The following is a 27309-nucleotide window of genomic DNA, read 5'->3' as shown; positions in this document are numbered from 1 at the left end:
ATATATATATATATATATATAGCGAGAGAGAGAGAGACAGAGATTATTTCAGATGAAGTGGTCTTGACAAAAAAGTAGAACGCATTTTTCTAAGGTGTAGTGGAACCTTTAATGCGCATTCACAAATACAATAAATGCGCACAGCCTATTTTCATATACAGTCTTAGTTTGGCGTGTTTAGCGCAATAGCGGGCTTCGCGGAAAAGCTGGATCGAAATGTGCATGCACAGGACGTAAAACATGTGACCCATAGAGTTTAGCGTGCGCATGCGGGTTTACGTAGTTTGCGCAAAACATGGCGTCGGTCCCAGCCGCCCACTCCGAACTGAATTTGGCGGTGCCTTTGTAGAATTCACTTCGTCTGTAGCAAATGACTGTGTTAACAGCTTTCGACAAGTCTCGGTCCCCCTCGACGAAAGACTATTAGGGATAATCTTGTGGAATTTTCGAAATCGCTTCTCGTTTCGAACACGTCGAGGCCTAACGAGAGAATGATGATGATGATGATGATGATGGCGGCGGCGGCGACGGCGACGACGACGACGACGACGACGACGACAACGACTTACTGGCATTACCTTTGAAACAGGGCGGTGACAGATAGTCACCTAACCTGATTCAGTTACTCAGGTATGCTATAAATGCTTTTCATTCTAGCATCTTTGTATGCATCCCTAATCTTTCTTTCTTTTCCTCAAAGCTTCTCTACGGTGTACCGCTACCTGTGCTTACAACTGATCCGGTCGTATCAGTCCCTGGTTTTTTCCCACCAATAATCTAAACGTCTCCTGCTTATCTCAACTGCTGACCGGTCGATGCCTTCCGTCTACTATAAATCCAAGCCCTTACGGAAGCGGTCTCTGTGGGCGAATCCCTTCGCATCGGCAGCTGGACGTGAACTCGTCTCTCACGAACGCTACTTCCATTTTTCAGCTATCTGCCGCTGTTTCGGCGCCCGTCGTCCTGGCTTTCCTGGTGCTTGTCAAGATTCCAAATCAGTGTGCCTCCGTCACCAGCCAGTATTCTGATGCTCAGCGCATGCCCAGACGCATCTACACCAGGCGTGCAAATTGACTGACCTACGACGTCACCGGGATCTCGGCGCCACCCTGGGCCATAAAAGCGGTGGCCTCACAGTGAAACGAGTCATTTGGCAGCAGCGGCAGCTGGACGTGAACTCGTCTCTCACGAACGCTACTTCCATTTTTCAGGTTGGTGTAACAACCCTATTCCGTAAACCCGAGGTCTATTTTCTGAAGAGCGCTCTCGCTGCTGCTGCTGCCATTTTGCATTTGTTAGTCTATGCGTTCGTAATATTCTGTTCTTTTTTTGCGCATGCTTGTTGCTGCCAACGAAACTTGTTGATCGCGCATACATCATGTTACGCTGCTGCGCGTGCCGACAGCTTATAGCTGACGGCTGTCCTTCAATACGCTGCTCCGAGTGTGATTTTGTCTTTCATCTCGGACACTGTAGTGGCGTTTCGGAGGATACACACAAATCGAAACGAGGAAACGCACATAAATCCTGGAAGTGTGAGTCATACAAGGGTGGCGGAAAATCCCATATTGCACGTGAAGAACAGCCGTCCGATCGAGAGCTAATCACTCGGCTTCTTGCAATGGAAAGTAAGATTGACTCTCTCCTGGCCTTGTCTGCCAAGCTTGAGCCTCTTGAATCATCCGTCCAACTACTCTCTGATAAGTTTGACGACTTTCAAACACGCCTTCTTGCCCAAGAAAAGTTAACCAAGGAAGTTACGAAGCGAGTTGAACAGCTCGAGAAGGGGGAAGGGGTCAGCGAAATTGCACAGCTCAATCTGGATATACATAATCTAGAGTGGCGCAGTCGTCGTCTAAACATTGAATTTCATGGCATCACGGAGTCTGATGACGAAGACTTGATGAAGAAGGTTAACGACATAGGTACGACACTGGAGCTTAAGCCGTTGTGCTCGAGCGACATAACAGCCATTCACAGGCTTCCTGCTAAGCCGGGTAAAACACGGGGCGTAATTGTTAGCTTCGCAAAATCAGAAATTCGCGACGCTTGGCTGGAAAAAAGGAAGGCGTTACGAGACGCTAATACCAACATGTTTATCTGTGAAAATCTGACTCGTTTCTCTCGTACTCTTCTGGCAAGTGAAAAATGCTGGGCGAAGGAATCTGGCTACGCGTTCGTTTGGCACGCGAATGGAAAAGTACTTGTAAGAAAAAAGACCGGCGCACGTGCAGTTGTTGTCCGTGATAAGGACGATCTTGCAAACCTGAAATGATAGCATAGTCCTCTGCTATACTTGCATGAATGCGCCACTCCATTCATGTCAGATATCTCTTATCATACTGTGCAGCTGAAGGATGAGCAAAATCTTTCATTATTTCATTTGAACTGCCAAAGCTTGCGAAATAAATTTGATGAGGTTACCTTATTTTTATCGAGCCTAAACCATGAATTCGATTTCATTTGCTTTAGTGAGACATAGCTCACACCGGATGACTGTTTTTTACTACCTGGATATGACTGTGTGTCAGCCTGTCGTTCATTGAAGCGTGGAGGTGGCGTTGCCCTGTACGTCCGTTCGGATCTGCCGTACCAAATTCCACCAAATTATAATATTGTGAACGAAAATTTAGAATGTGTTTTTATTCACTGCTATAACATAATTCTTGCTGTCGTGTACCGCCCGCCATCTGGGTGTATAAGTGAATTTATGCAGTTTGCAGAAGAAGTATTTGTGCGCAGTATTGAAATCAACCGTGAATGTGTTTTTGTCGGCGACTTCAATATAGATGCTTCTGAAAATAATGCTACCTTCTTGCATTTCAGAGAACTTTTCGAATCATACGGTTGTACAAATGTAATTAACGAGCCTACCCGTGTCACCTCAAGTACTGAAACAATATTAGACCTGTGCATTACAAGCTTTTGCCCTGATGAAGTGAAGTCAGGTGTAATCACTTGTGACCTTACCGATCATTTACCAATTTATTGTCTAATACCATCGAAACAAAAGCGTACATTAGTAAAAGAAACACTGGTTAGAGACTACTCGGAACAAAACATGTTAAGGTTTAAAGAACTCATGGAAGGACAGAAATGGGATAGTGTCATAAAAGAAAACGATCCAAATGTTGCTTATAATGTCTTTCTGAAGTGTTTTACTTCTGCCTACAATGCCTCCTTTCCGCTAAAAGCTCCTAAAAAACACAAAAAGACAAGAAAACCTTGGATATCACATGAATTATACACCAGAATTAAACAAAGGCAGAGACTTTTCCAGAAGTTTTTAGACACGAGATGTGAAGGTGATCTTCAAATATTTAAGAAAATGAGGAACAAATTAAGTGCTGATATCAAAACAGCAAAACGAGAATTCTACATGAAAAAAGTTTCTGAAATTGTGGGAAATTCTCGTCTTGTATGGAAAGTGATCCGGGATATTATAGGAAAGACAAGTTCGCCAAAACGTGTTTTGTATGAAAATGAGTCCATGAGTGACATTGAGGTCGCAAACTTGTTTAACGAACATTTTATTAATGCGGGTGCTTCGGCAGATGACCGCGCCAAAATGCCTTGTGAACATTTTGTGAAAACACATTGTCAAAATACTATATTTATGTCACCCACCGATCAATATGAGATAACTGATATCATATTGGCTTTGAAAAATGATTGCGCCGCTGGAGCTGACGATATCAAAGCTAGACCACTGAAAGCTGTCGCGCCGATGGTAAGCATCCCGCTTATGCACATTATCAACCTTATTCTTTCAACCGCAGTGTTCCCAGACGCAATGAAACTAGCCCGTGTTGCTGTAATACATAAAGGTGGTTCCGTTAAAGACAAGAACAACTACAGACCAATATCAGTGCTTCCTATCTTTGCAAAGATAGCGGAGAACATAATACATAAAAGACTTTCCGGCTTTCTGACGGCAAACAATATAATAGTAAGCGAACAATTCGGGTTTAGAAAAAACAAGTCATCTGAAAGTGCCCTTCTTGAAATAAAGGAGCACATACTAGACAACATCGAAAAGAAAATAGTTACCCTGGGAATATTTCTGGATTTTAGAAAAGCATTTGACTGTGTCCAACACGATGTGCTCTTAAAGAAATTGCCATTGTATGGAATACGGGGCAAAGCTTGGTCTTTGATAAAAAGCTACTTAACTTCGAGAGCTCAATTCACATGCATAAATGGCGTAAATTCGGACTTAAAATTTGTAAAATTTGGCGTACCACAGGGATCATTACTAGGACCAACGTTATTTTTATTATACATTAACGATATTGTAAACATTAACAAAAATACAAAGTTAATTTTATACGCAGACGATACGAATGTATTCTTTACAGGTGCTCATGAAAGAGAGGTATTTCATCGAGCTAACGAATGGCTAACAGGTCTGGATTTGTGGCTTCAATCTAACAGACTTAAATTAAACATCAGCAAAACGAAATACTTACTCTTCCGGCCGCGAGGACACCACCCGACTATAAACTTGGATTTAAAATTTCAAAACGTTACCATCGAACAATCTGTATCAGTTAGATTTTTGGGGGTGACATTTCAAGAAAACCTTTCATGGACGCCTCACGTTGACAAGCTCCGAAGTGAGCTAGGGCGAGCTGTTGGAATCTTAAATAAAGTGAGATATTATATCCCGTCTGTGGTGAAAAGGCAAATATACTACGCGCTATTTCATTCCCGGTTATGTTACTGTTTCTTAGTATGGTCAACAACGACTAAGACCAACCTAGACAGTCTTTTTTGTTTGGAAAAGCGAGCGGTGCGTGCAATAGAAATTTAGAACTTTCTGAAGACACTACACCCTTTTTTAAATCTAATAAAATACTGCCTATTCATAAATTGTATAAATACAACTTGGCCCTGGAAATATTGCATCAGCACCAAGCAACACCTATTCAAACCAAATATCAAGTGAAACCTGGTCCGTACTGCCTACGAAAGAATTTAATACCCAGGCCACGCTCGCGTACAAAATATGGCGATCAAAAACTAAGCTTTATGATACCAGACCTTCTCAACGAATATCCGGAAATTGCTGAAGCGCTCGTTACAGCTACCTCAGCACACATTTTCAGAAAAATGCTCAAAAATTTTTTCCTTAACACAGACTAAAAATCGTGCTGGACTGATCCCAGTTGTTTTCCTCATTGTGAAAGTCCGATATATTTCCTGTACTAGGACGATAGTTCGCGACATACCTGTACAATGTATCAAATTATATGTGTATTTATGTTATTGATGTGTATGTGTATTTATGTTATTATGTTATTGATAAGGAACACTTATTGATGTTTAAGTTCTACCGTGTTCCAAATTGAGCCTATTGTAGCCAATACTTTTGTTATTATTGTTCTTGTGTGACTGCTGCTGCCAAGGGTGGCGAGGCCCAGTCAGGCACGTTCAGTGCCTTTTGCCGCGTCCCCCAAGGCATTTCTGTAAGGAATGTCTTGAATAAATGAATAAAGAAAGAAAGAACTGCTGACCGGTCGATGCCTTCCGTCTACTACAAATCCAAGCCCTTACGGAAGCGGTCTCTGTGGGCGAATCCCTTCGCATTCCATCAGGATGGGCTGAGTGGTCTCCGGATTTTGGCTACAGTATACACACGTCTCATCTAATTGCGCATATTTGCGGCGGTGTTTTTGTCCTTACGCAACCATCTCGGGCCTGAAATAGCAAGGCACTTTCCTTCATGTTATCGTTCGTAATTTCTTTCTTCTCATCCTTGTAAATCTTCACCGTCATTTCTGTCTCCGTTACTTGCGTACAATGAACTGTCTCTGTTTCTCTCACTTTCTTCCTGATCACTCCTGGTTCTCTATTTATACACTTTAAGTTACCCTGCACTTGGTTGCCAACTTTCTTGACCTCTTCCTCCATTCTGTGTCCCCAGTAAACGGGACAAAACCGTTGAAATTGACAGCTGCAGAGCGCCTGGAGTGTAAAAGGGGCGTTCACCGTAGCTTCTTGTGCTACGGAAACCATGTACGCGTACTGCACTTTGCTGACGAACTAAGGAGGTTATACGACGTGGCGCTGCAGTCGTTAGTCGCAGCGATTCATATGCAAAGAAGGGGTAAGGCGTGCAGACACGGACACAAGAGAAGTGTACAACACGAACGCCGACTATCAACTGCAGGAAGCACTGAGGCGAAAAAAGAAAGAAGACACAAAACGCATATGCGCATGCCCTTCTTTGCATTATGAATCCTTACCAACTAGCTCTTGTTTCTGTTGTTCTAAGTCGCAGCGACAAAGTTTTCCCGCAACACACTGAAAGGCTTCAAAAAAAAAATTGTCACCTGTGGAGTACGCCGGCATCTTCATGCTGTACTCTTGACATTGTGGGTAGCCTTCGTCGATCACAACGTTCTTGGAAAGGCAGAACTTGTCCCTGAGGTCCCACAACTCGACCGAACCGTCCAGCTGGAAAAATGAACCAGTCATGCGGATAGGCTTTCGTGTTTGCATAGGTCGACGGTTACAAACAACTACTGGTCGAAGACATTACCACTGCCGTAAAAATGAAATTTATGCAGTAGGCCTCTCAACTCATATTCTCGTATCACTACTTGTTGCTGAGCTGGTTGGTTTATATATATTATGGCAAAAAAAGTTTGGCGATTTCGCCCCAAAGGCGAAGCATTGACAGCGATAGCAAGGTATGGCGTTGCGTTTGAACTCTTCGGTCGGTGTTCCAACAATACGCGGGTGCGACATGTTGGCTCGACGCAGCATGCAAGACATCTGCTGCGCTGAAGAAACAGCGCCCATGCAGCTACCAGGCGTCTCACACCGCTGGCGTGTTGAGGAGCGTTGCCAGTGGCGTTGTAAGCGTCGCACTTCGATGATGCATGAGGCGAGACCGTCGGCACTATTTTTTTTAATGCGCAAGCATTCTTTGACGAGTATACCTTAGCCCGTCACACAAAAAGTGTAAGGCCTTGTATCTGCTCAAAAATGCGTAATTTGCGAAGTGGACACATTTAATCGTCATAATAGTGTAAACGTAGATGACTGGAAGCTTTAGAAGCAATAGGGAACAATCGAAAGAAGAAAATTCACGCAGAAACTCCTCTCGTATTTGTGTAAGTATGGGTAAACATTGTGCCACTTGCTCATCTCCATGAAGCCCGGTGTCATTATCAATGTTATGGAGCTAGATCCGACCAGTATAAACCCTTATCGACCCACAACGGTTGTTCACTTATCATATTTGATAGCGAACGGGATAATGCAGGTTTAATAAGGCAAAGTTCATTACGGCAGTCGAGCTCAAGACCTATGGTGTTAATCAATGTGACGGTAATTAGCAACGGTTGATTAAGATAAAATTAATTAAAACACTCGAATCCTCGACTTTTGGTGAGAGTCGAACGCACGACCTTTGGCGTTAATTAAGGTGAATTAAGATTAATTTAGTGAAACTGTTGCAAAACCACCACTACATTTGCTGAGGGGAATATGCAATGCTTTATTGATGGTTCGGGAGCTTGTTTTGAGCTTGTTCTTTATTAAAACGTATGCTGTTCTCCGTGTTGAATAGGTGATTTCAATAAATGTATGGACTGTTCGCTTCACTTTGCTCAGCGCTTGAAGCCTCTGCCTTACGTCGATATGAGCCATTTTGCTTACGGTGGCATCAGCCGTTGCTTAAGGGGTTATGAGCCATTCACTGTACGTGACGGACGTATTTCTCGTTCGGTAGGCATAGAAATGCTTAGACATTTTAAAAGAATGATCGAAGGTCCGCAGCCTTTTTGGTGTATCGTGTGGTCACGCCAAGGCCAAAAACGCCGGATTTCCCGCCTCGTGAGCCGTATAATGTTTTCGCTTTAAAACCTGTCCGAAAGAGGACGGAAGTTGCGCGGTTCTTAGCACGTTATTTGCTTCAAATAGGAGCAAGGGCGCTTGCCACGTCACAAGATGACGTTTAAAACTGCTTATATACATGGGCGCTCATCTGATCACCGGTGCTTGCTCGCTCATTCCACGGTGGTGAAGAACGCTCTGCGGGATTCTGAACGGCGTCCCAGTTCTGCGCGCATAGCTGCCACGTACCGAGCCTGTGACCAGGGACACCGCATCCAGAGGAGACCAGTGGCAACACGTCACCTGGCAGTTTGAGACGAGCACACTGTAAATGGAAACAATGCATCGGTGAGCGAGACCGCGTTTGCAGCACGAAGCAAAGGCACGTACTCCGTCGGCGTCGAAGGGCTGTTGAGGTTCCAGACGCAAAGGACCGTGGCACCAGGAGCTCGCATTTCATCCGGCTGCGACCCCACCAAAAACAGGCTCAGTTAGGTACAAGAACGGTTCGAGAGAAAATTCGTACAAGAACGGTTCGAGAGAAAAGAGCGCCCGTAAAGAGGCACTGAACGGGAACATCAGGCGGTATATCAGCGAGTTGCGCTTACTCAGTCGCAAAATGACCACGCTTATCACGAGAGGAGACCTGCGCCTGGAGAGACTCAAGTACGGAAGACAGGTGGCGACTCCACCCTGTAATTTTCGCACCAACTCGCCTCGACGTCGCGGATTTTTTGACAGCACCCACTGTGGTGTATTCTAGTTGCAAGTCATTTAACGCATCAACGTGGCCGGATTCTGCGGCAAAACAGATCGCATTCTACAGAAGGCTCAGTGCGGCAAGTTTCACGGAGCTGCGCTTCGCCACCGGCGGCCGACGTATAAAACAATACTTTGACAGACATACCAGCAATTAAGTTTCGATGGAGGGAAATTTTGAAAAGAGAAAAATTTGGCATTCATTCTTTTCTATAGTAATCACGCGTTCTCGGCCAAATGAATGAAATCTTTCTCTCGAAAGAATACCGCGGTAACTTATTCTTTTCTGTGTTCCTTTGAGCTACGTCCTCACCGGCGGCAATAAAGGGAAGCCCGCCTCCAGCTGCAGCACATCGCTCGTATTTAACCCGCTAGTGTGTAAGTATCATCTCTATCACGAAATATATATTAATGATAGAGGCGTGCGAATATTCGAAGTTTCCAACACCAATCGAATAGCCTCATCTATTCGATGGGTATTCGATTCGAGAGTTCACCACCATGGATTGTCTAACCTTCCTATCTTTCAAATACAAGAGATAACGACACTTATTATAGTCTCGAAAGAAAGAGAATGACAGAGGCGAGGACTGTTCCAAATTAATCTGCCAAAGGTGAGCCGCCACTGCTTCGAAGAATCACCAGTTGCTCAGCGAATGCATGTGCTCAATAATTGCCAATTATTCAAAAGGAATGGCTCGCTTTTAGGCAGTATATATACAAATTTGTTGCATGAATTGATTGTTTGGCCGGCATCACCAGGTCCACATCTTCAAAAAAAAAAAAAAAGAACAGTGGGCGGCGTTGCAGTATCAAATTTTTTTCTTCTTCGGCGAATATTGTAAGTGCATATGATGATGTGGATGTTTCCTTAACTTGAATTAAATTGAATTGTTTAAATAATGTGCCCAGAGACAGCCCGCATGCCTTCTAATTTGGTGCACAGGGAAGAAAGAAAGAGATGAAAAGATATCAAGAACAACATGCATCTAATTCAAGACGATGAGCAAAACGAGAACATGGTGAAAGCAGGAGCCAACGTTACGACAAGTGGACTTTTCTTCAAGGCCGAATTTCTCAAGACTCAAGAGTAATTCTAACTAAGAGTAATTCAGTACTATTAAATAAAACACACACAGGCTATCATATATGAAAATGTCAGCATTACGGTTATCATTCACGGCATTAAATAAACGTTCGAATCGAATTATGGACTCTGATTAAAAACTTTATGAGCTCTAAATACGTGATTCCACCGAAATCGACCTTCCGGAAAATAAAAACAAGAACAGTGTAGCAAGAGCGAGCATTCATTATACCCATGAATACAGCTATGCAAAAATGAGTTCCGCTACTTTATGTCTCTAACTTAATATTTTCATGCTGTACTTGATAAAGACTCGCATGTAACTAATAATAGACCATGTACCTAAATTACATAACTACATGTACCATGTAATTTTAGACCATTTACCTATCGAAAAGTAAATTAATGTATCTGCGCTACATTTCTTTTTCAGTTTTATTCTGAAGAACCACGCCAACGTTATTCCATATTTCTCCAACAACGTCGTTATCCTACAACCTAATCGTCATTACTGTCATTGTGTCATGGTACCTCAGATAGCTGAAATCAGTTGTTTTCTGCTTACTACCAACACTCCTGGTGTTCGGATGTCCAAGTGCGAATGGTATTACACTCATACGCAAATAAATGTATGTAAGCCTCCTTTTTGTACCAAACGGACTCCGCGCAGAGGTATGTTTGACTTTGTATGGACTCTTTTCACGGCGATCCCATGGGCGCCGCCATGTTTGATCACGTGGTGAACCGTCCATTGCTTGTCTCAGCTGCTTTCATTGCCGCCGTGTTAACAACGGATGTGCACGACGCTATTGCGGCTCAGCAAACAACTGTTTCGATCGGCAGTTATCGTAGACGGTGACTTGGTGACACGAGGCTTTGGGCACCGCTTCAGAGTACATGTAAGCGTTTTCAGAGGTCATTATGCCTTGCCCAAACGGCGCGAGCAGTACGGTGCTTGGGCGTCAAGCTGGGCTAGAAATGTATTTCAACCTGTTCAGACGTTCAGCTTAGGAATTAAATCAGAATCAGTGTGTCTTTCATTTCGTTCTTTATTTGGCGAGCACTTTGAAGAAGCGGCTTGTCATGTCTCTGACTCCATCGGTGCGGTCGCTGCCTGATTATATTCTGCCTAATCGCTCACGGGTGTGCTCAGTTGCGATAGATTTGTTCTTGCTGCGCACAATTAAGGCTTGCAACGTATACGCTCTGTGCTTTGTGATAGCTTGTAGCAAAGGCGTACTACATCTAGTCGCTCGCTTACTCTGTGGACCATCACGAAACGTTCACCTCCGAATATTCGTGCGCATTCCGTGTAGTTGCCGTCACCAATGCTTCGGCGTAGCAGGGGTATGTGAGCTTGGCCGCACAGACTCATTCAGCTCCTTAAAATGTCGGTCGCAACTTCTTGAAGCCAACTACCGCACACGCCCTCCCTCTACCCTTCCACATTTTGCAGCACATACGGTGCACACTGCGTTCTAGCGAACACCCAGTAGTATTTCGGGCAGCTGAATCGGAAACCGAACCGGAGCATCGCAAACCGGAAACTTGCCTCTGGTTAACCTCCCTGCCGTTCCTCTCTCTCTCTCTCGCTCTCTCTCTCTCTCTGATCACACAGCGGCAAGCAGAAGCGGTAAGGGTTTCGTATTCGTGCATTTTCGCCGAGGCAACGTGCGGCGCACCACCGAAAGTGCCACCTCGTTCCTCAAGAGCCAACTGCTCCACGAGAAGGGTGCCTATATAGAAAGTAGAAAATATGCAATATTGAATTCAATACTCGAAGGTCTTTCTTATCGAACATGGGCATTTAATTCGATTGGGTAGTTTCACTATTATGTCCATCCTTAGGACTTAGAACTTTGTTAACAGGAGAACTAAATTTGTGGCACGTTATTACAATGAATATAACAAGCCGCACAACATGCCTGCGCATAATTTCTGTTTTCAGCAACACTTGAAAAGACAAAATTAGTCATCATTGCTATAAAGGTGTGCGTATATTCGATATTTTGAATAGAATATAGTGATTGCAGGTAGTATTGCTACTGATCCGCAGTTTTCATTGTTGTGTTTACGCAAGTTGACGTTATAGTACACATGTGCCTACACGCAAACTGCACTTCTACACCACAGTTTACACCATTATTCACTTGTAAGAGCGCATAGTGTTTTATAGTGTGCGCTGATGTGGGCATACATTTATTTTTCTCCCTTTGCAAACTGACATTGCGCCTTGTACGAAATATTTACCCGCACTACTTTCTTTTTATTTTTACTTTATCCGGCGTAGTCTCCATTTCCGAATGTATGAAAACATTTGCTATTCGCATTGATATCCGAGGCCTCTTTCTTGCTGTAAACACCCAATGGCTATGATGAACGCAATTATCGACCTATATATATAGTTTTAAATTCTAAAGTACTTTGAGGTAGATTTAATAACTTTCTTTTTCGAATAATAGTGTCAGATTACAATCAAAATGTAGAAAATTCCAACAGTCTAATCTTTACTGCATTGTCGCAAGAATTATTCAGCGGCTACTGATATGAGCCACTGGCGTTGGGGCGTCGGTGAGCTTACCGCAGATGTGAGGTCGTGGCCTGTGACCAGGTAGTTTGGACACGGTCGTGAAAAGCGAACGAAGTTGATCGGAGAGCCTGCAAAACAAAGGTTTGCACGTTTAAACGACACAAATCGATTGTACTTTTTTAAAACTGTGGCCAGTGGGAAAGGAAGCGGTTTCGGCTGAACCAGGTAAAAAAATGATCTGGCTCACGCTGGAGGTACGCAGTAAACCAACGACACCATCATTGCGGCCAGTCGAGTGCTGTCGTACAGACCCACTAAAGGTTGGTGCGGGACCAGTTAGACAAAGTCAGCATTACGAAATTACGGCAGAGCCCATCTTACGATGACTACCAACGTTAATGCGTTTAGCATTCAAGCAACTCAGCGACACACCGAATTGCTGAAGACGTTTTTGTTTACAAACTACACAGTGGTCAGATTGCAATTGCTTCCGCTATATATGCGACATACGCTGCCTCCGAGATCGGCAGGCTTCACTGCGACAATCTCTCGCCAAGGTCGGCCATGACCGTGACGGCATGACGTATGCTAACGAGGGAATGACGACGATGGCATGACGACAATGAGACGAAAATTCTAAAGTTATGGGCACGGTGTAACTACGCCATAGTGACGACGACAGCCTGAGGACCATGGCATGACGAGTGTATACGCGCCGTGCACGCCGACGGACGCGCCACTGGTGGCGGCCTTGCGCAGAACACGCGGGAGAGGAGCCTGGCGCGCGCCGTAGTTTGTTGTTTCGGTGATCGTGCTTCTCTGTCTTATTGACGTTTTAAGAGCAAGATAGGCAATACCATTAGCACGTGTGGGGTGGCCAAAGCTTCAGGGAATGTCGAATAAGAATGGTTGCAGGGTGGGTGGCTCAAATACCGGTGAAAACGTGCCGGCGATACGGTTCTAATCATTCCCGGCAGAGTCTCATCATCGGGAGCAACGGTAGCAAAAATGGATTGTCGCTTCGAAGGGAAATTTCTTGTTCTCATCCTTTCCTTTGTCTCGTCGGTGTTTTTTTGCACTCGATCATAGTTAGACGCGTGAGCAACGAAGTTCGTCTGCAGTGCAGCATGAGGTTTAAAGGCATTTCGCTAAAGTTCCGAATGCTGTTTGCCGCTTATATTGTTTTCCGCTTCTTTACCGCGTTTCGCTAGCTAGGCAGCACGACTGCACGAGCGCATTGCGTTGTACGTTAAAGCTACTGAAGTTTGCAAGAACTGAAATGGTTGGTTTCATGTGGCGCGGTAAATCCTCGCACCAGCTTTCGCGCATTTCATGTTTTTACATATATTTTATGCGTGGCTTCGCACATGTTTAACTGTTGCTAGTTGCTCCATGCATAACTCTTGTCGATTCTTTTGAGCTGCGAAGTTTTCACTCTGCCTTGTTTGTAAAGCGCATAAATCACGCTGTGTCTTATCGGAATGATACCGAGGAAGTGCTTCTTTAACAGCTTTATTCTTTTCCCCCGAGGGCATCTTAGATATTGTTTGCGTTTTTGGAAATGTGCTTAGAAAATAGGTAGTTCAGGGCGAGAATTGCTAATAGCTGCTGCATACGGTATTTTTGTTCCATTTCTGGCTGAAAAGTTCTCTTCCGTTTGGGAAATCATCACACCTCGATGCTGCCTGAGCAAACTTAACACGCCGAGTGATTTGTTTGTTTCACAACGTAGTCCTTTCTTGCATGTGAGTTTTGTACTCAACTGAATTCTTTCTTATACTTACGCTGCAGACTACTAAACCGGGCCTTGCCGCCAGCGCTCAACTACTTTGACTGGCGCTGCTCTGCCTTTAAATATATCATGTGGCACCTCTCTCTAGTAATATAAAAAAGTACTGAAAAGTTAGTCAGTCTTTAGCTACGTACGTTTCCAAGCAGCTCCCTTGGGGAACTTAAAATTGCACAAACTGCAGCGGGAACGGTAGTTCATCGGCGTATGCAGCAGAATTGCATCGGCGGTACAGCACTAACACGCGCTTTTATTAAACTGTGTGTTTGGTGACTTCGTTGGCTAGTGTACGCGTTTCTATCAATAAATTGGCAATTACTCTTCTTGAGGTGACTTCGACTGCACTTATTCTGCGATGTCACATGTATTCATCGGCAGAAAAATCCCAACGGCATATGCAGAGATTGCACCGTGCGGATTTGTTTGATATAAGTCTGCACTAACGACGGGTGCTTATTATTCAGGTACGGAAGCAGCATTGCGGCAAGGGTAGAATAAAAAAAAACCATCGAGAAATCGCATCACTCAACAAAATTTATCGGCTAGTGAACATGAGCTCCACGTCATGTAAATGGGATTCATGGCGTTTGTCTGTGGGACACACCTTGCACGTATGTGGGCCATCTTGTCCCAAACACCGGTAACATCGTGTTCATACCAGCTCGCACAGAGGTCAGCATCTTCCCTACAGCTGCCACCGCAGAAGAAGCAGCCTGGCACCCGTACAAAGGAGAAATCGCAGCCGCGAACTTCATCCATCCTTGCTGCAAAGGGTTGTCGTCTGCTACTGCTCCCGCGTGTACTGTTGGAAGCGTCCGCTAGGTGGCTTTCAGTGGCGCCTCTATAGGTGGTGCATGAGGCGTGACGACTTTGTGATGACAATATATCCTGACGACGAATGTATGAATGCGGAGATATGACAGCGAATGCTTGACGAAAACTGTATGTCGAAGAACGCAATAAAGACGGTGACCTGCCAACGGAGGCATAATCACAATTGAATGAAGACAGCATTATGGCGACGTGATTGAAGAGCGGCATAATTAGTCTATATAGATAGACACAAGGTGGCTGAAGTAGGCTATAAGAATGCTAATCGCATTAATAAAATTTTACATTTACTGGTAACAATAGCGCATTAGCTTGACCTGGGACTACGAGTTTTTCAGCAGGCGATAAGCCCGTCAAAGGAACGGATATCCCTCTCAGAAACAGGTTCCGTAATTCGTGCAGACCGAAGGTATTGACCCACCTTTGGCAAAAGGGATGGGATCCAGCCTCAAGAAGCCGCCGCTGAAGCCGTCCACCTCGGATGCTCGCTTGAGGTTTCGCCGCGTTTTGCAGGCTAGGTCTTCATCAATAACGCGAAGCATGAGCTGTGGAAAGAAAAGCGCCAAGCAAGAGTTAGGAGTCTGGCTGCGTGTTTAGTCTATAGCAGCGCTCGAGTCGCCTTGGTTGACTTTCCGTCCCCGTCTTCTTTTCGCCCTTCAGCTTCTATAACAAGTCTGCAGACATGTTTTGGAAAACCATGTAGCCAAAGCCTTTCTTAATTCCAACATGAATAATTTGAAGCACAGCCAAAATAAGAAGGTGAGAGGGGTGGGAGAGGGGTATTAACCAATGTGCCGCCGCTACGTATGACATTCGAGCCAGACTGCTGGAATATTCAGGTGTATTTCATGTTGTAAATACCTTCTTGTTATGATGAGCTCGTTATTCCACCGCCGGTGTGTTCAGTTTCATGTTCTAAATGTACTCTCAGCTCCACGTACTTTCTTTTCCCGATGTTGTTTTGGCCCACACTTAAATGGAGCACTGTGACCCCTTTGTTTCTTGCGGCGTTGTACCTTTCGCGTTGGATGATTAGTCATACAGTGAGTGACGAAACACGCACTGCGAAGAGGCAGTTGTGCACGTGACTGCAGTTCTGTGGCTGGTCTTGGGCGTCCTCGAGGGGGAAGGTGCGCGGCGTCTGGTTTGAACTTTCAGCTTTTTTTTTGGGGGGGGTAGGGGGTAGGGAGGGGGTGCTGTAATACTGTGCACACGAGATCGCCGGTACTTAATGTATAGGCACGGGTTGGGCTCGGGCTTGAAGCCACAGGCCCAGGCCGGACTCGGGCCCGCTCATGAAGGGGCCTTAGTCATGCCTTTGAACACGCACGAACATTATGTATTGCATGGTCCAAGGCATCCTATGCAAAGCTGAAGTGACACGTGGTTTAGCAAATAAAAAGAAAAAGAAACATATAAAGTATTTTTCTCTTTTCTTTCTTTTCTACAAAACATTGTTTCCGCGTAAGGAAAAATAAATTAAACAAAAAACTGCTCTTCAAACCATATTCCTGTTACCGCTTTTGCGATTGCACTATTACAACTCTGGATGCTATTGTATTATTTTATCGCTAACGCAGGGGTGTCTGTCTCTACTTGTGCGTTTATTGTATGGTGTATGCTCGTGAATACGACTGTTCGTATATATATATATATATATATATATATATATATATATATATATATATATATATATATATATATATATATATATCTTAAGAAGCCAACAAACACTGACACCAAGGACAACATAGGGGAAATTACTTGTGCTTAAGAAATGAAATAAGGAAACGATAAATTCATGGAAATTAAAGTGGATGAAAAAACAACTTGCCGCAGGTGGGAACCGAACCCACAACCTTCGCATTTCGCGTGCGATTTCCATTAATTTATCGTTTCCTTATTTCATTAATAAGCACAAGTAATTTCTCCTATGTTGTCCTTGGTGCCAGTGTTTGTTGGCTTCTTATGATATTACTAATAAAAATCGGGCCCCTCGGTTAACCCCCTTTCTTCTTGTATATATATATATATATATATATATATATATATATATATATATATATATATATATATATATATATATATATATTCGAATGCTAAATGACCTCGTCGGACCAAATCGTACGATCAAGATAAAAGGCATGCGCTCCAGCGGGAAAAATAACACCACAGGCAATGGATCACTGATGTTCCCAAAGGGGAAAGAAAGATTTCGGTCTCCTTCCACACCAGGCCCGTGCAGGGCTCTATTATATACTACACAGACCTGTTCAAAATGGTTAAACCTAATGGGAAGCTCTTGGAACACACAACTCATAAAATTCCTGATTATGCTCACTGTTGCTCGCCTCTGTTGGGGACTGCAGCGGCAATGTGATAGAGCACACTATAGATGAACAAATTTAGCTTTGTGGAGGTGTTCTCTCACGAAAGCCTTGTCGAGCTCACTGCTTTACAGACGTGCAGCGTTATTCCTACTCACGTCGGACGAGTTCTTCAGAAAGTCCACAAGGTTCATCACGTCCTCGCCACTCTGCAAGCGCCGAGCGTCGCTGCCAATGGGTGTTCCGTTTCCTGCGAGAAGAGGCGCGTAAATGCTGGCTGATGCAGACTTGCACATGCGGCACTTCAGTATGCATCCCGTATCACGTCACTCTGGAATATGGAACTAGAAACAAAACCAACAGAACGCCACTTAAGCGAAGTTCGAGGGATCCCGGGAAACGAATCACACAAGTGAAACTTCATTCAAGCGAAATGTATAGATACACAAGCTTGGCACTGGACAGACGTTCTAATTGTTCGTTGAAGTGAATAAAAATTTTTTTAAGTGGTGCTCGTCGTAGTGGGGCCCGACGTAGTGGTATTTCGATCGCATAAGAACAGTAACACAGTTACAGTCATGACGCGGGAACGCTATGGCCCACTAGGTATTCCATAACATCGCCAGGCCCTATACTGTAAGGTGTGCAAAGAAATAAATACATAAACAAAAGAATAACGCGCCGGGGTAACAGACAAGTCCTATAAAGTATCAAACAAGCAGTTAAGGTTTGCAGAAGTCGCGTAAGTCTGCAACGACCTCGGCGGAGAAGTGTGTGAATAGGGGTGCATATTTGCCGATGCATGTTTGGTCTAATTGAATGAATGAATGTGTGGTGTTTATTGGCGCAAGGGCCAGGTATGTCCAAAGCGCGCCAAGTCAGTGTTGTTGAATTTGCAATGGATTTATGACTTCTATGAAGTTGATGTGACGTGGCTGTAAAGGGGCCTTAAAAAATGGTTGCTCGAATGTGCATAAAGTCCATGTGTAATAAAATTATGACAATGACAAAAACGTGTACTATGAGCATTAAGGTGCATTACGAAATAATGATACCATATAAAGATTGTGTAAGATTCTAAAATTCACTAGAGCACCACGGCCTCGTTAGAGACCTTGAGACACAAGGGCCTAGAAGCATGTGCTATACAAAACAACTATCACAGTGGCATCCTCTGGAAAGAGGATGCGCTACGAGTTTAATGGGCTTATAACATGTATGACAACATCTTTTAAAAAATTTGGGACCACTTTGGTGTTAAAAACGGTTCTTTACCAAGAAACATAGCTGGGTGAAGAGAGACGCAATAATGATATGCAAGAGGAAAATGGTTCTTTCTTTCAGATTCAGCTTTCCGACACTCCGAGAGGACGTGGAGGGCGGTCAGCCTCTCACCACATCGACCACAGGTTGGGGGTTCATTTCCAGTAAGCAGAAAATTGTGGGTACCAAATGCGTGCCCTATTCTGAGGCGACAGAATAGGACATCTGTTCGCCGAGATTTTGTTGGGGAGGGCCAAAAACATAACTGTGGCTTTATAACGTGCAGTTTATTACTTGTGTCTGCGTTCCACATGCGTTTCCAATGTTGTCGCAGTTTCTTTCTTAAGAAAGGCTTCATATCTGTGACAGGGACAGCAGCCGTAGGAAAAGTGGTTAGTGATGTGAGTGATGTGGCCATTTTGTCAGCTAGTACATTACCCTCGATACCTCTATGGCCAGGTATCCAGCATATTACTACGTGCCTATGTGATAGATACATATTGCATAAGAGCGAGTAAAGTTCAATGAAAACAGGATTTGTATGCTTTTGTAAAGAAATTAACGCTTTTACAAGACTTAACGAGTCTGTAAATACTATTGCTCTGTCGAGTTTTAATTTATTTATATGTTCTACTGCAGACAGTACTGCTTAGGCTTCTGCAGTGAAGATACTTGTTAACGGGTTCAATACGTCAGATTTAGAAAAATAGGGACCAACAGCAGCATAAGATACACCAGCATGTGCTTTTTACGCATCTGTGTAGAATTCTGAGCACGAGTACTTCGATTGAAGTTCACGGAAATGCATAGCTATTTCGAGGTCAGGTGCGTGCTTTGTTACCTGTACAAAGGACACGTCGCAATCTATCGCCTGCCACTCCCAGGGCGGTAATGGCTTAGCTGGAGGCATTAGGCGATGTTCGAGAACTGGGGCGTCCATTTCTTCGCTAAGTTCTCTTGCACAGAGTGACAAAGGAAGTCTCATGGAGGGTCTATTACAAAAAAATGTTTCGCAGGTCAAGTCGTTTACAGTTGTGAAACACGGATCTTCTTTATTAGAGCGCACTTTGAGAAAATATGTGACGCTGACGTATGTTCGCTGAAAATGGAGTGACCACTCGTCTGACTCTACATATAGACTTTCAACAGGGCTAGTTCTAAATGCGCCAGTGGCCAGGCGGATACCGTGATGGTGAACGGGGTCTAACATCTTTAGCACACTCGGGGTGGCAGAGTGATAAACCACGGCACCATAGTCAAGTCGTGATCGAACTAGGCTCCTGTAAAGATTCAGTAAACACTTCCTGTCGCTACCACATGTTGTGTGAGATAGGATTTTAAGTAAGTTCATTGTTTTAAAACATTTGACTTTAAGACATTTTATATGTGAGATGAAAGTAAGCCTCGAGTCAAGTATTACACCTAGGAATTTGTGTTCATTGTTCACAGGTATTTGTTGTCTGCCCAGTTCTACGCAAGGATCTGGGACCAGACCTCTCTTTCTTGTGAAGAAAACACAGGAACTTTTGGGGGGGGGGGTGATGATTCTAAATCTATTTTGGTCTGCCCACTTGGACACCTTGTTTAAGCCCTGCTGTACCTGTCTTTCACACACTGTAAGGTTGGAGGATTTGAAAGCTATCTGTATATCGTCTCGTAGACGGAATAAAAAATGGGTGGTGATATTGAAGAACGAAGTGTGTTCATATTAACGATAAAGAGAGTGCAACTGAGTACTCCGCCCTGAGGTACACCTGTTTCTTGTATAAAAGGTCGCGATAATAGGCTGCCAATTTTTATGCGGAAGGTACGATTTGACAAATAGCTTTCAATTATGTTCAGCATATTTCCACGGATGCCCATTTCCGACAGGTCTCTCAAGATCCCGTAACGCCATGCCCTGTCATACGCTTTCTCCATGTCAAGGAATATCGATAGGAAAAACTGTTTATGTATAAATGCATCGCAGATATTTCGTTCAATGCGCACAAGATGATCGGTTGTCGACCGCCCTTATCTGAAGCCATACTGATAAGGATCGAGCATATTGTTGAGCTCAAGGAAATGGATGAGTCGCCGATTAATCATTTTTTTCAAATACCTTACAAAGGCAACTTGTGAAGGCTATTGGGCGGTAACTTGCCACTGAGGAAGGGTCTTTGCCTTGTTTCAATACAGGGACCACAATGGCTTCTTTCCATGCGGTTGGAAGGTATCCTACAGCCCAAGTAGTGTTGAAAAGTGCGCGTAGTGTAACTTGGGTGTCATTGTGTAAGTTTTTGATCATTTCATACATGATTCCGTCAAATCCCTGTGCAGAGCTCTTGCATGCGCTCAGGGCAGCTCTCAACTCGGCAATACTAAAAGGACGGTTGCACGGTTCATTCTGTCGATATTTTCTTATGAGTGGCTTACATTCTCCTATTTGTTTGTATTTGAGAAAGGATTGCGAATAATGGGTTGAGCTTGACACGCTCTCAAAGCGCTCCCCAAGTGAGTCTGCCTGATCTTACAGGATATCGCCTTGTGCGTTTACCAAAGGGGGGGACTATGTTTGTCGCCCTCTTATCCTATCAACCCTGTTCCAGACTTTGGCCTCATCTGTGTACGAGTTGATACTCGATAAAAACTTCTGCCAACTCTCTCTTCTGCACTGTAGGCGGGTTCTCCTGCCTTGGGACATTACTTTCTTAAAGTTGAGAAGGTTACCTGCAGTGGAAGAAGCGCGTAGCAACCCCCACGCTTTGTTCTGTTTCCTACGAGCGATTCTACATTCCTCGTTCCGCCACGCGACACGCCTTTCCATGCCAAGCCACTTACTTCAGATATGCATTTAGATGCGGCATCTACCTTGAACGCTGTAAAATACTCCACTGCAGCATCAATTCCTAACGAAGACATGCCATCCCATGAGATACTAGTGAGAGTTCGGAATTTCTCCCAATCAGCTGTATCAATCTTCCACCTAGGAGCCTGTGGTGGATATTCGTTTTCTTTAGGTGATCTTAGCAGTATGGGGAAGTGGTCGCTCCCGCAAGGATTTTTGGTAACTTCCCATTCAAGTTCAGGCAGTATAGATGGGGAAACTATGCTAAGGTCAAATGAAGAGAAGGTTCTGTTTGCAAGGCAGTAATATGTGGGTTTCTTCTTATTCAACAGGCACGCGCCAGAAGAAAAAAGGAACTGTTCAACGAGACGACCTCGCGCCTCTATACGAGAGTCGCCCCACAGGCAGCTGTGAGCATTGAAATCGCCAAGAACAACATAAGGTTCTGGCAATTCATCTATAAAGGACTGAAATTCATATTTCTTTAATTTGTAATGTGGAGGTATGTAAAGCGAGCAAATAGTGATGAGTTTGTTTAGGAGAACAGCTCGAACCACCACTGCTTCAAGGGGCGTTTGCAATTGTAAACGTTGACACGCAATGATTTTTTGGATAACAATGGCAACATCGCCCGATGATGCGACAGCGTCATCGCGATCGTTGTGAAACGTTATATACTGTCGGAGAAAGTTTGTGTTCTTATTTTAGGTGTGTTTCCTGTAAAGACAGCCCTTTTGGATTGTGTTCGTGGATGAGTTCTTGCACATCATCAAGGTTTCTAAGAAGACCTCTGACGTTCCATTGAATAATTTGTGTATACATATTGGAAGTAAAATGGGTGCTGTGTGTACAGAAACAGAAGTAGTAATTATAGAGATTACAGAGATTAGATTACAGAGCTCTTTCAAGGCCCTGTAACGGAAGTTCAGCCCTTTCTGGAGCGTTCGAGGGAGCCTCGCCGCTCCTTAGGCGCTTGGTGCGCCGTGAGTATAGGTGTAGTGTCCATTGCCTCATGTGAGGCGCCGGACACGCGCTCTTGCGGGCGAGAAGTTTTCCGAGAGAGTCCTGCCTCGGAAGGCAAGACCCCTGAGCTCTCCAGCCCGGAATTCGATGGGGCTCCCTGAAGGATTTGGCTGCGCCGGCTGTTGCCAGCGCTGGAAGGGGCTGGAGAGGTTGGGCCTACCTTGGCTGCGCCCACCTTCGGGGTCGATGGTCCCTCCTGCTGGGTTGGCGGATCAGCGCTAGCTGCAGCCGCCGCGGGGGCAGATGGCGTAACTGCCGACTCACTGCTTGTGGGTAGGACAGCCGCCGGAGGCCGTTGTGACGCTGCCCCCTGACGCGCCACTTCGGCAAAGCTGTTCTTTGTCAGGTATGCTACCCGCCTGCGTGCCTCTTTGAACGATATGTTTTCCTTAACTTTGAGTGTGACTATTTCTTTCTCTTTTTTCCATGATGGACAGGACCGCGAGTACGCGGCGTGTTCCCCATCACAGTTCACGCAGTGTTGAGCATTCTCGCAATTGTCAAATGGGTGCTCTTGGGCACTATATGTAGCGCGAGTCGGGCGGCCTCGGTAGTTCTGTGAACTGTGGCCATATCTTTGACACTTAAAGCATCGGAGAGGATTGGGGATGTACGGTCTGACTCAGATCTTTATGTACCCAGCCTCAATGGTCTCAGGTAGCATACTTGATGCGAAAGTTAGAATTAGGTGCTTTGTTTCAATCTCCTTGTCATCGCGCCTGATCTTTATCCTATTGATATTTATCACATTTTGATCGCTCCAGCCCTCCAGTAGTTCGGCTTCAGTCAGTTCCATGAGATCAGCATCGGAAACGACTCAGCGGGTGGTGTTCATTGTGCGGTGCGGTGTGACTGTCACTGGAAGGCTCCCGAAAGATACTAGATTAGAGAGTTTTTCGTGCTGTTTCTTATCACGAAGTTCTAAGAGGAGGTCGCCAGTTGCCAACTTGGAGACATTATAACCTGGGCCAAGAGCTTAAGTAAGTGTCTTTGCAACCAGAAAAGGTCAGATCATCCTCGCTGCCTTTTCTTTTTTCTCTGAATGTATTACATGAAATCTCCGAAAATTGTCAATGTTTCGGCAAAAAAACTTGAAAACTTCTTCGCTGCGCCCTCCTTTATGAAGGCGATCAGGAAGTGGTGGAAAAGAACTTGCCATAGATATATGCGAAAATTCGGCAGCGCCGCCAGCCACCCACCAAGGAGCCCAACAAGGGGACGCTGCAGAAACGTGAAAAGACGGCCTGCACGCGCCAGCTGTACGACACTACTATAACCAAATCTGTTATAACCAAGGTTCCGTGGCTATCCCACACGAGGTTAACCCTTGCCGCGAAGGAGAAAGGAAGTAAATAGAAGAGAGAAAAAGACAGGAAACGCCAGAAAGTGAGAGAGAAAGACGAAGATTCGAGAAGGAAGAGAGGAAGAGGCGACTGCCGATTTCACCTGGATAGGTCAGTTCGGGTGTGCCGTCTATGTGAAGCAGAGGCCGAAGAGGTGTGTTGCCTCCGCCGGGGGCCTTAAAGGTCCAAACACCCAGCATCGGCTCAATCTCCGGGATCCCCCTTTCCCGAGACACGGCTAAGCCGCGCACGGCTACACGCGGGAGGGGCCAACCCTCGTGTGCTCGAGTACGTGGTGTCGCAACACAACAAACGCCTGCTGACGCAGACGCCCCTGCGGAGTGTTTGGTCTAATTAAGCATATTTTCACGTAGTAGTGACGGTGAGGAAAGCCGCAATACTGGGAATGACGAAACTAGCGTTTTATTGGGCGAACTTGTGCCCTAAAAGAACACGCTATACTCAAAGAACGGCGACAGCGGCGAACACAGTCGGCGATCGTCGAAAATCTGATCAGCCGATCAAGCGCGTCAGCTTGTATACATCAGTCGTCGAACATTCCAGAGTAATCGCTGGGACCCGCGTGTCTGCCACAAAGTTCTACATTATTCGCATCGTGCATACATGCAATCAGATTACACAAGGTTTAGGCACAGACAGCGGATGAAACCACCGACAACATTCCCGAAACTTTCTATACATTCAGGTGCGTTCTGCACTGTGCGATAACATTTGTTGGGCGGTGAAACGTGGTCTCCCGATAAAGATAAAGAAGTACACGTGTCATTACTCCCCTCTTAAAAAAGCATCGTCCCGATGCTACAAAGAGAGCGAAACACCAAAGGACACTTATGAAACAAAAGTTACGAAAAAACGAACAGAAACAAAGTCCAAATGACACTTACGTCCCACAGTTCATTAGCCTAAGGTCCCAAAGTTCATTAGCGCTGGTAGTACGGCTTGTGTCGCTCAACATGGACTATTTCAGAGCGTGAGCGGCGCCGCTGTGATAGTGAAATGCCGTCTGGCACGACCTCACAATCCAGTGCGCCAATGCGTCGGATGATCTTGTACGGTCCGAAATAGCGACGCAGTAGTTTCTCACTAAGTCCTCGTCGCCGTATAGGGGTCCAAACCCAAACACAGCCGCCGTGCTCGTACACGACGTAGCGTCATTGGATGTTGTAGTGTCGGCTGTCGGTACACTGCTGGTTCTTGATCCGTAGGCGGGCGAGCTGTAGGGCGTCTTCGGCGCGCTGGTGGAGATAGGTGGCGACGTCAAGATTCTCTTCGTCGGTGACGTGCGGCAGCATGGCATCGAAAGTCGTCGTCGTGTTCCTGCCGCAAACCAGCTTGAACGGGGTGATCTGCGTAGTTTCTTGCACCGCCGTGAAGCGAAGGTTACGTACGGCGGGACCACGTCACACGTCTTGTGCTCGACGTCAACGTGCATTGCTAGCATGTCGGCGAGGGTCTTGTTCAGGCGCTCCGTGAGACCATGCGTCTGCGGGTGGCAGGCAGTTGTCCTCCTGTGGCTTGTCTGGCTGTATTGCGGGATGGCTTGGGTTAGCTCTGCTGTAAAGGCCGTTCTCCTGTCGGTGATGAAGACTTCTGGGGCACCACGTCGCAGCAGGACGCTCTCGACGAAAAATTTTGCCACTTCGGCTTCGTACCCTTCGGTAGAGCTTTAGTTTCAGGGAAGCGGGTGAGGTAGTCCGTCGCCACGACGATCCACTTATTTCCGGTTGTTGACGTAGGAAACGGCCCCAACAAATCCATCCCGATCTGCTGAAAAGGTCGGCAAGGAGACTCGATAGGCTGTAGTAATCCCGCTGGCCTTGTCGGTGCTGTCTTGTGTCGCTGATAGTCTCGGCATGTCTGGACGTAACGGGAGACGTCGGCGGTTAGGCACGGCCAGTAATACCTTTCTTGTATCCTCGATAGCGTCCGGGATAAACCGAGGTGCCCAGCGGTCGGATCGTCACGTAGGGCGTGCAGTACTTCTGGACAAAGCGCCGAAAGAACAACAAGATAGTTAGTTAAATGGGGGTTTAATGGCGCAAAAGCAGCTAAGGCTATGCTGCGCCAAACACGAGGTGTTTTAAAATCCAGTTTATGGAGGAAAAAGCCGTGTTCATAATCTATATTATATGTAAAAATTCAGTGTCTTCTAGAAATTTATGCACGTCACATAATGGTACTAGCGGATCATCACCTAAACTTAGAACAGGGTGTAAAGGTATGTGTAGTTGATATAATTTGTGCAAAAGTGTTCGCCTGTGTGTTTCAATCTGCGTACATGTGAGTAATATGTGCATAACTGTTAGTGGCTGTTGACATTTCTCGCATGTTGGTGTGTGTTCTTTCGTAAGTAAGTAATTGTGTGTGAGGTGTGTATGCCCAATGCGTAGTCGGCATAAAACTACTTCGATGAACCGCTCCTGATGATAGCATGACTTCCACTCGCCAACTATGGATTTCGTGAGATGTAGCTTGTTGTCGGCACAACGGTCCCATTCGCGTTGCCATTTTACCGTTAAGGCTTTTCTAATTGCACGGATGCCATCTTTATATGGGAGTGTTGTGTTTTTAATGTCTTTTTGCGCTGCCATCAATGCATATCTATCAGCTGCTTCGTTACCCGGTATCCCAACATGGTTTGGGACCCAGCAGAAACGAATTCACCTCCCGTATTGGTTAAAACCCACCATGTTTAAAATTTCTCCAATCAGGGGTTCACACTCAGATTTCAGGTGTAGAGCATTCAGTGTGCCTAAAGAATCTGTGTATATGACTGCATTTTTGTGTTTATCAGCGATAATCTTTTTAACAACAACCCATATAGCGAGAACTCCGGCCGTGAAAACAGAGGCGTGTTGTGGCAATCGAATACTTTTTCCTAATTTTCCGTTACGATCCCCACACCCACGTGTTCTTTCGTTTTAGAGCCATCAGTGTAGAATTCCATGTGATTTTGACGTTTGTCCTGAAGAGCACCAAAATCTTGTGTAATGTGTTCGCGTGGAGTGTCTTTTTCCTTTAAATGTGTCAATGTCCAGTAACATAACGGTTCAAAATTGTACCACGGGGGCAAACGCTGTGGCTTTCCGGCAATCTGGAGGACTTCGCAAGGAATGTCGTAATACCGAACATATTCCTCATATCCCAGGACAAGCGGTTTAATCATGTTCGGTTTATTTGTATAGTGTAGGCGTGAGTTGCATTGTGTGAGGATGTTGTAGCATATGTGTTGCGGTGATGACTGAATTCTGAGTACGTAAGAAAAAGTGAGTAATGCTCTGCGCTGGCGGGTTCATTACACTCGACGTATAAACTTTGAATAGGTGAAGTTCTGTAGGCACCACTTGCCAGTCGCAGTCCAAAGTTATGTGCTGGATCAAGTAGTTGGATGTAGGACTGTCTGGCTGAGCCGTAAACAATGGAGATGTAGCCTAAAAGGCTACGAACAAGAGACCGGTAAATACGTAAAAGACACGTTCGGTCGGAACCCCAGTGCTTATGAGATAAAACTTTCAGGATATTCAATGCTTTATTCGCCTTAATCTTTAGTGTTTTAATGTGGGCTAGGAAGTTAGTTTTTTGTCAAAGATTAATCCCAAGAATTTATATTTATTTATACTCAGTGGGCGCGGCAGCAGTGCCGAGATGCATCGGTCAAATCCAT

The 27309-nt window shown here is 45.1% G+C and overlaps 1 protein-coding gene across 1 annotated transcript in view; it reads right to left on the bottom strand.

The window, feature by feature from the left end:
- The window catches only part of LOC142583707 (cytoplasmic dynein 2 intermediate chain 1), a 114870-nt gene that overhangs the window by 38481 nt on the left and 49080 nt on the right, over positions 1–27309 (bottom strand). Inside the window, exons 12-17 of the mRNA XM_075694194.1 lie at positions 17327–17418; positions 15263–15386; positions 12273–12349; positions 8236–8309; positions 8095–8170; positions 6336–6459 (exon numbers count right to left, since the gene is read on the bottom strand). Of these exons, the coding sequence (XP_075550309.1) occupies positions 6336–6459; positions 8095–8170; positions 8236–8309; positions 12273–12349; positions 15263–15386; positions 17327–17418 (567 nt within the window). The remainder of the gene's footprint in view (positions 1–6335; positions 6460–8094; positions 8171–8235; positions 8310–12272; positions 12350–15262; positions 15387–17326; positions 17419–27309) is intronic.

Source organism: Dermacentor variabilis, chromosome 5 (genome assembly GCF_050947875.1).
Source record: "Dermacentor variabilis isolate Ectoservices chromosome 5, ASM5094787v1, whole genome shotgun sequence".
NCBI classification, from domain to species: Eukaryota; Metazoa; Arthropoda; class Arachnida; order Ixodida; family Ixodidae; genus Dermacentor; species Dermacentor variabilis.
Note: the sequence above shows the minus strand (reverse complement) of the source record. Positions and strands in the feature narration are given on the sequence as shown.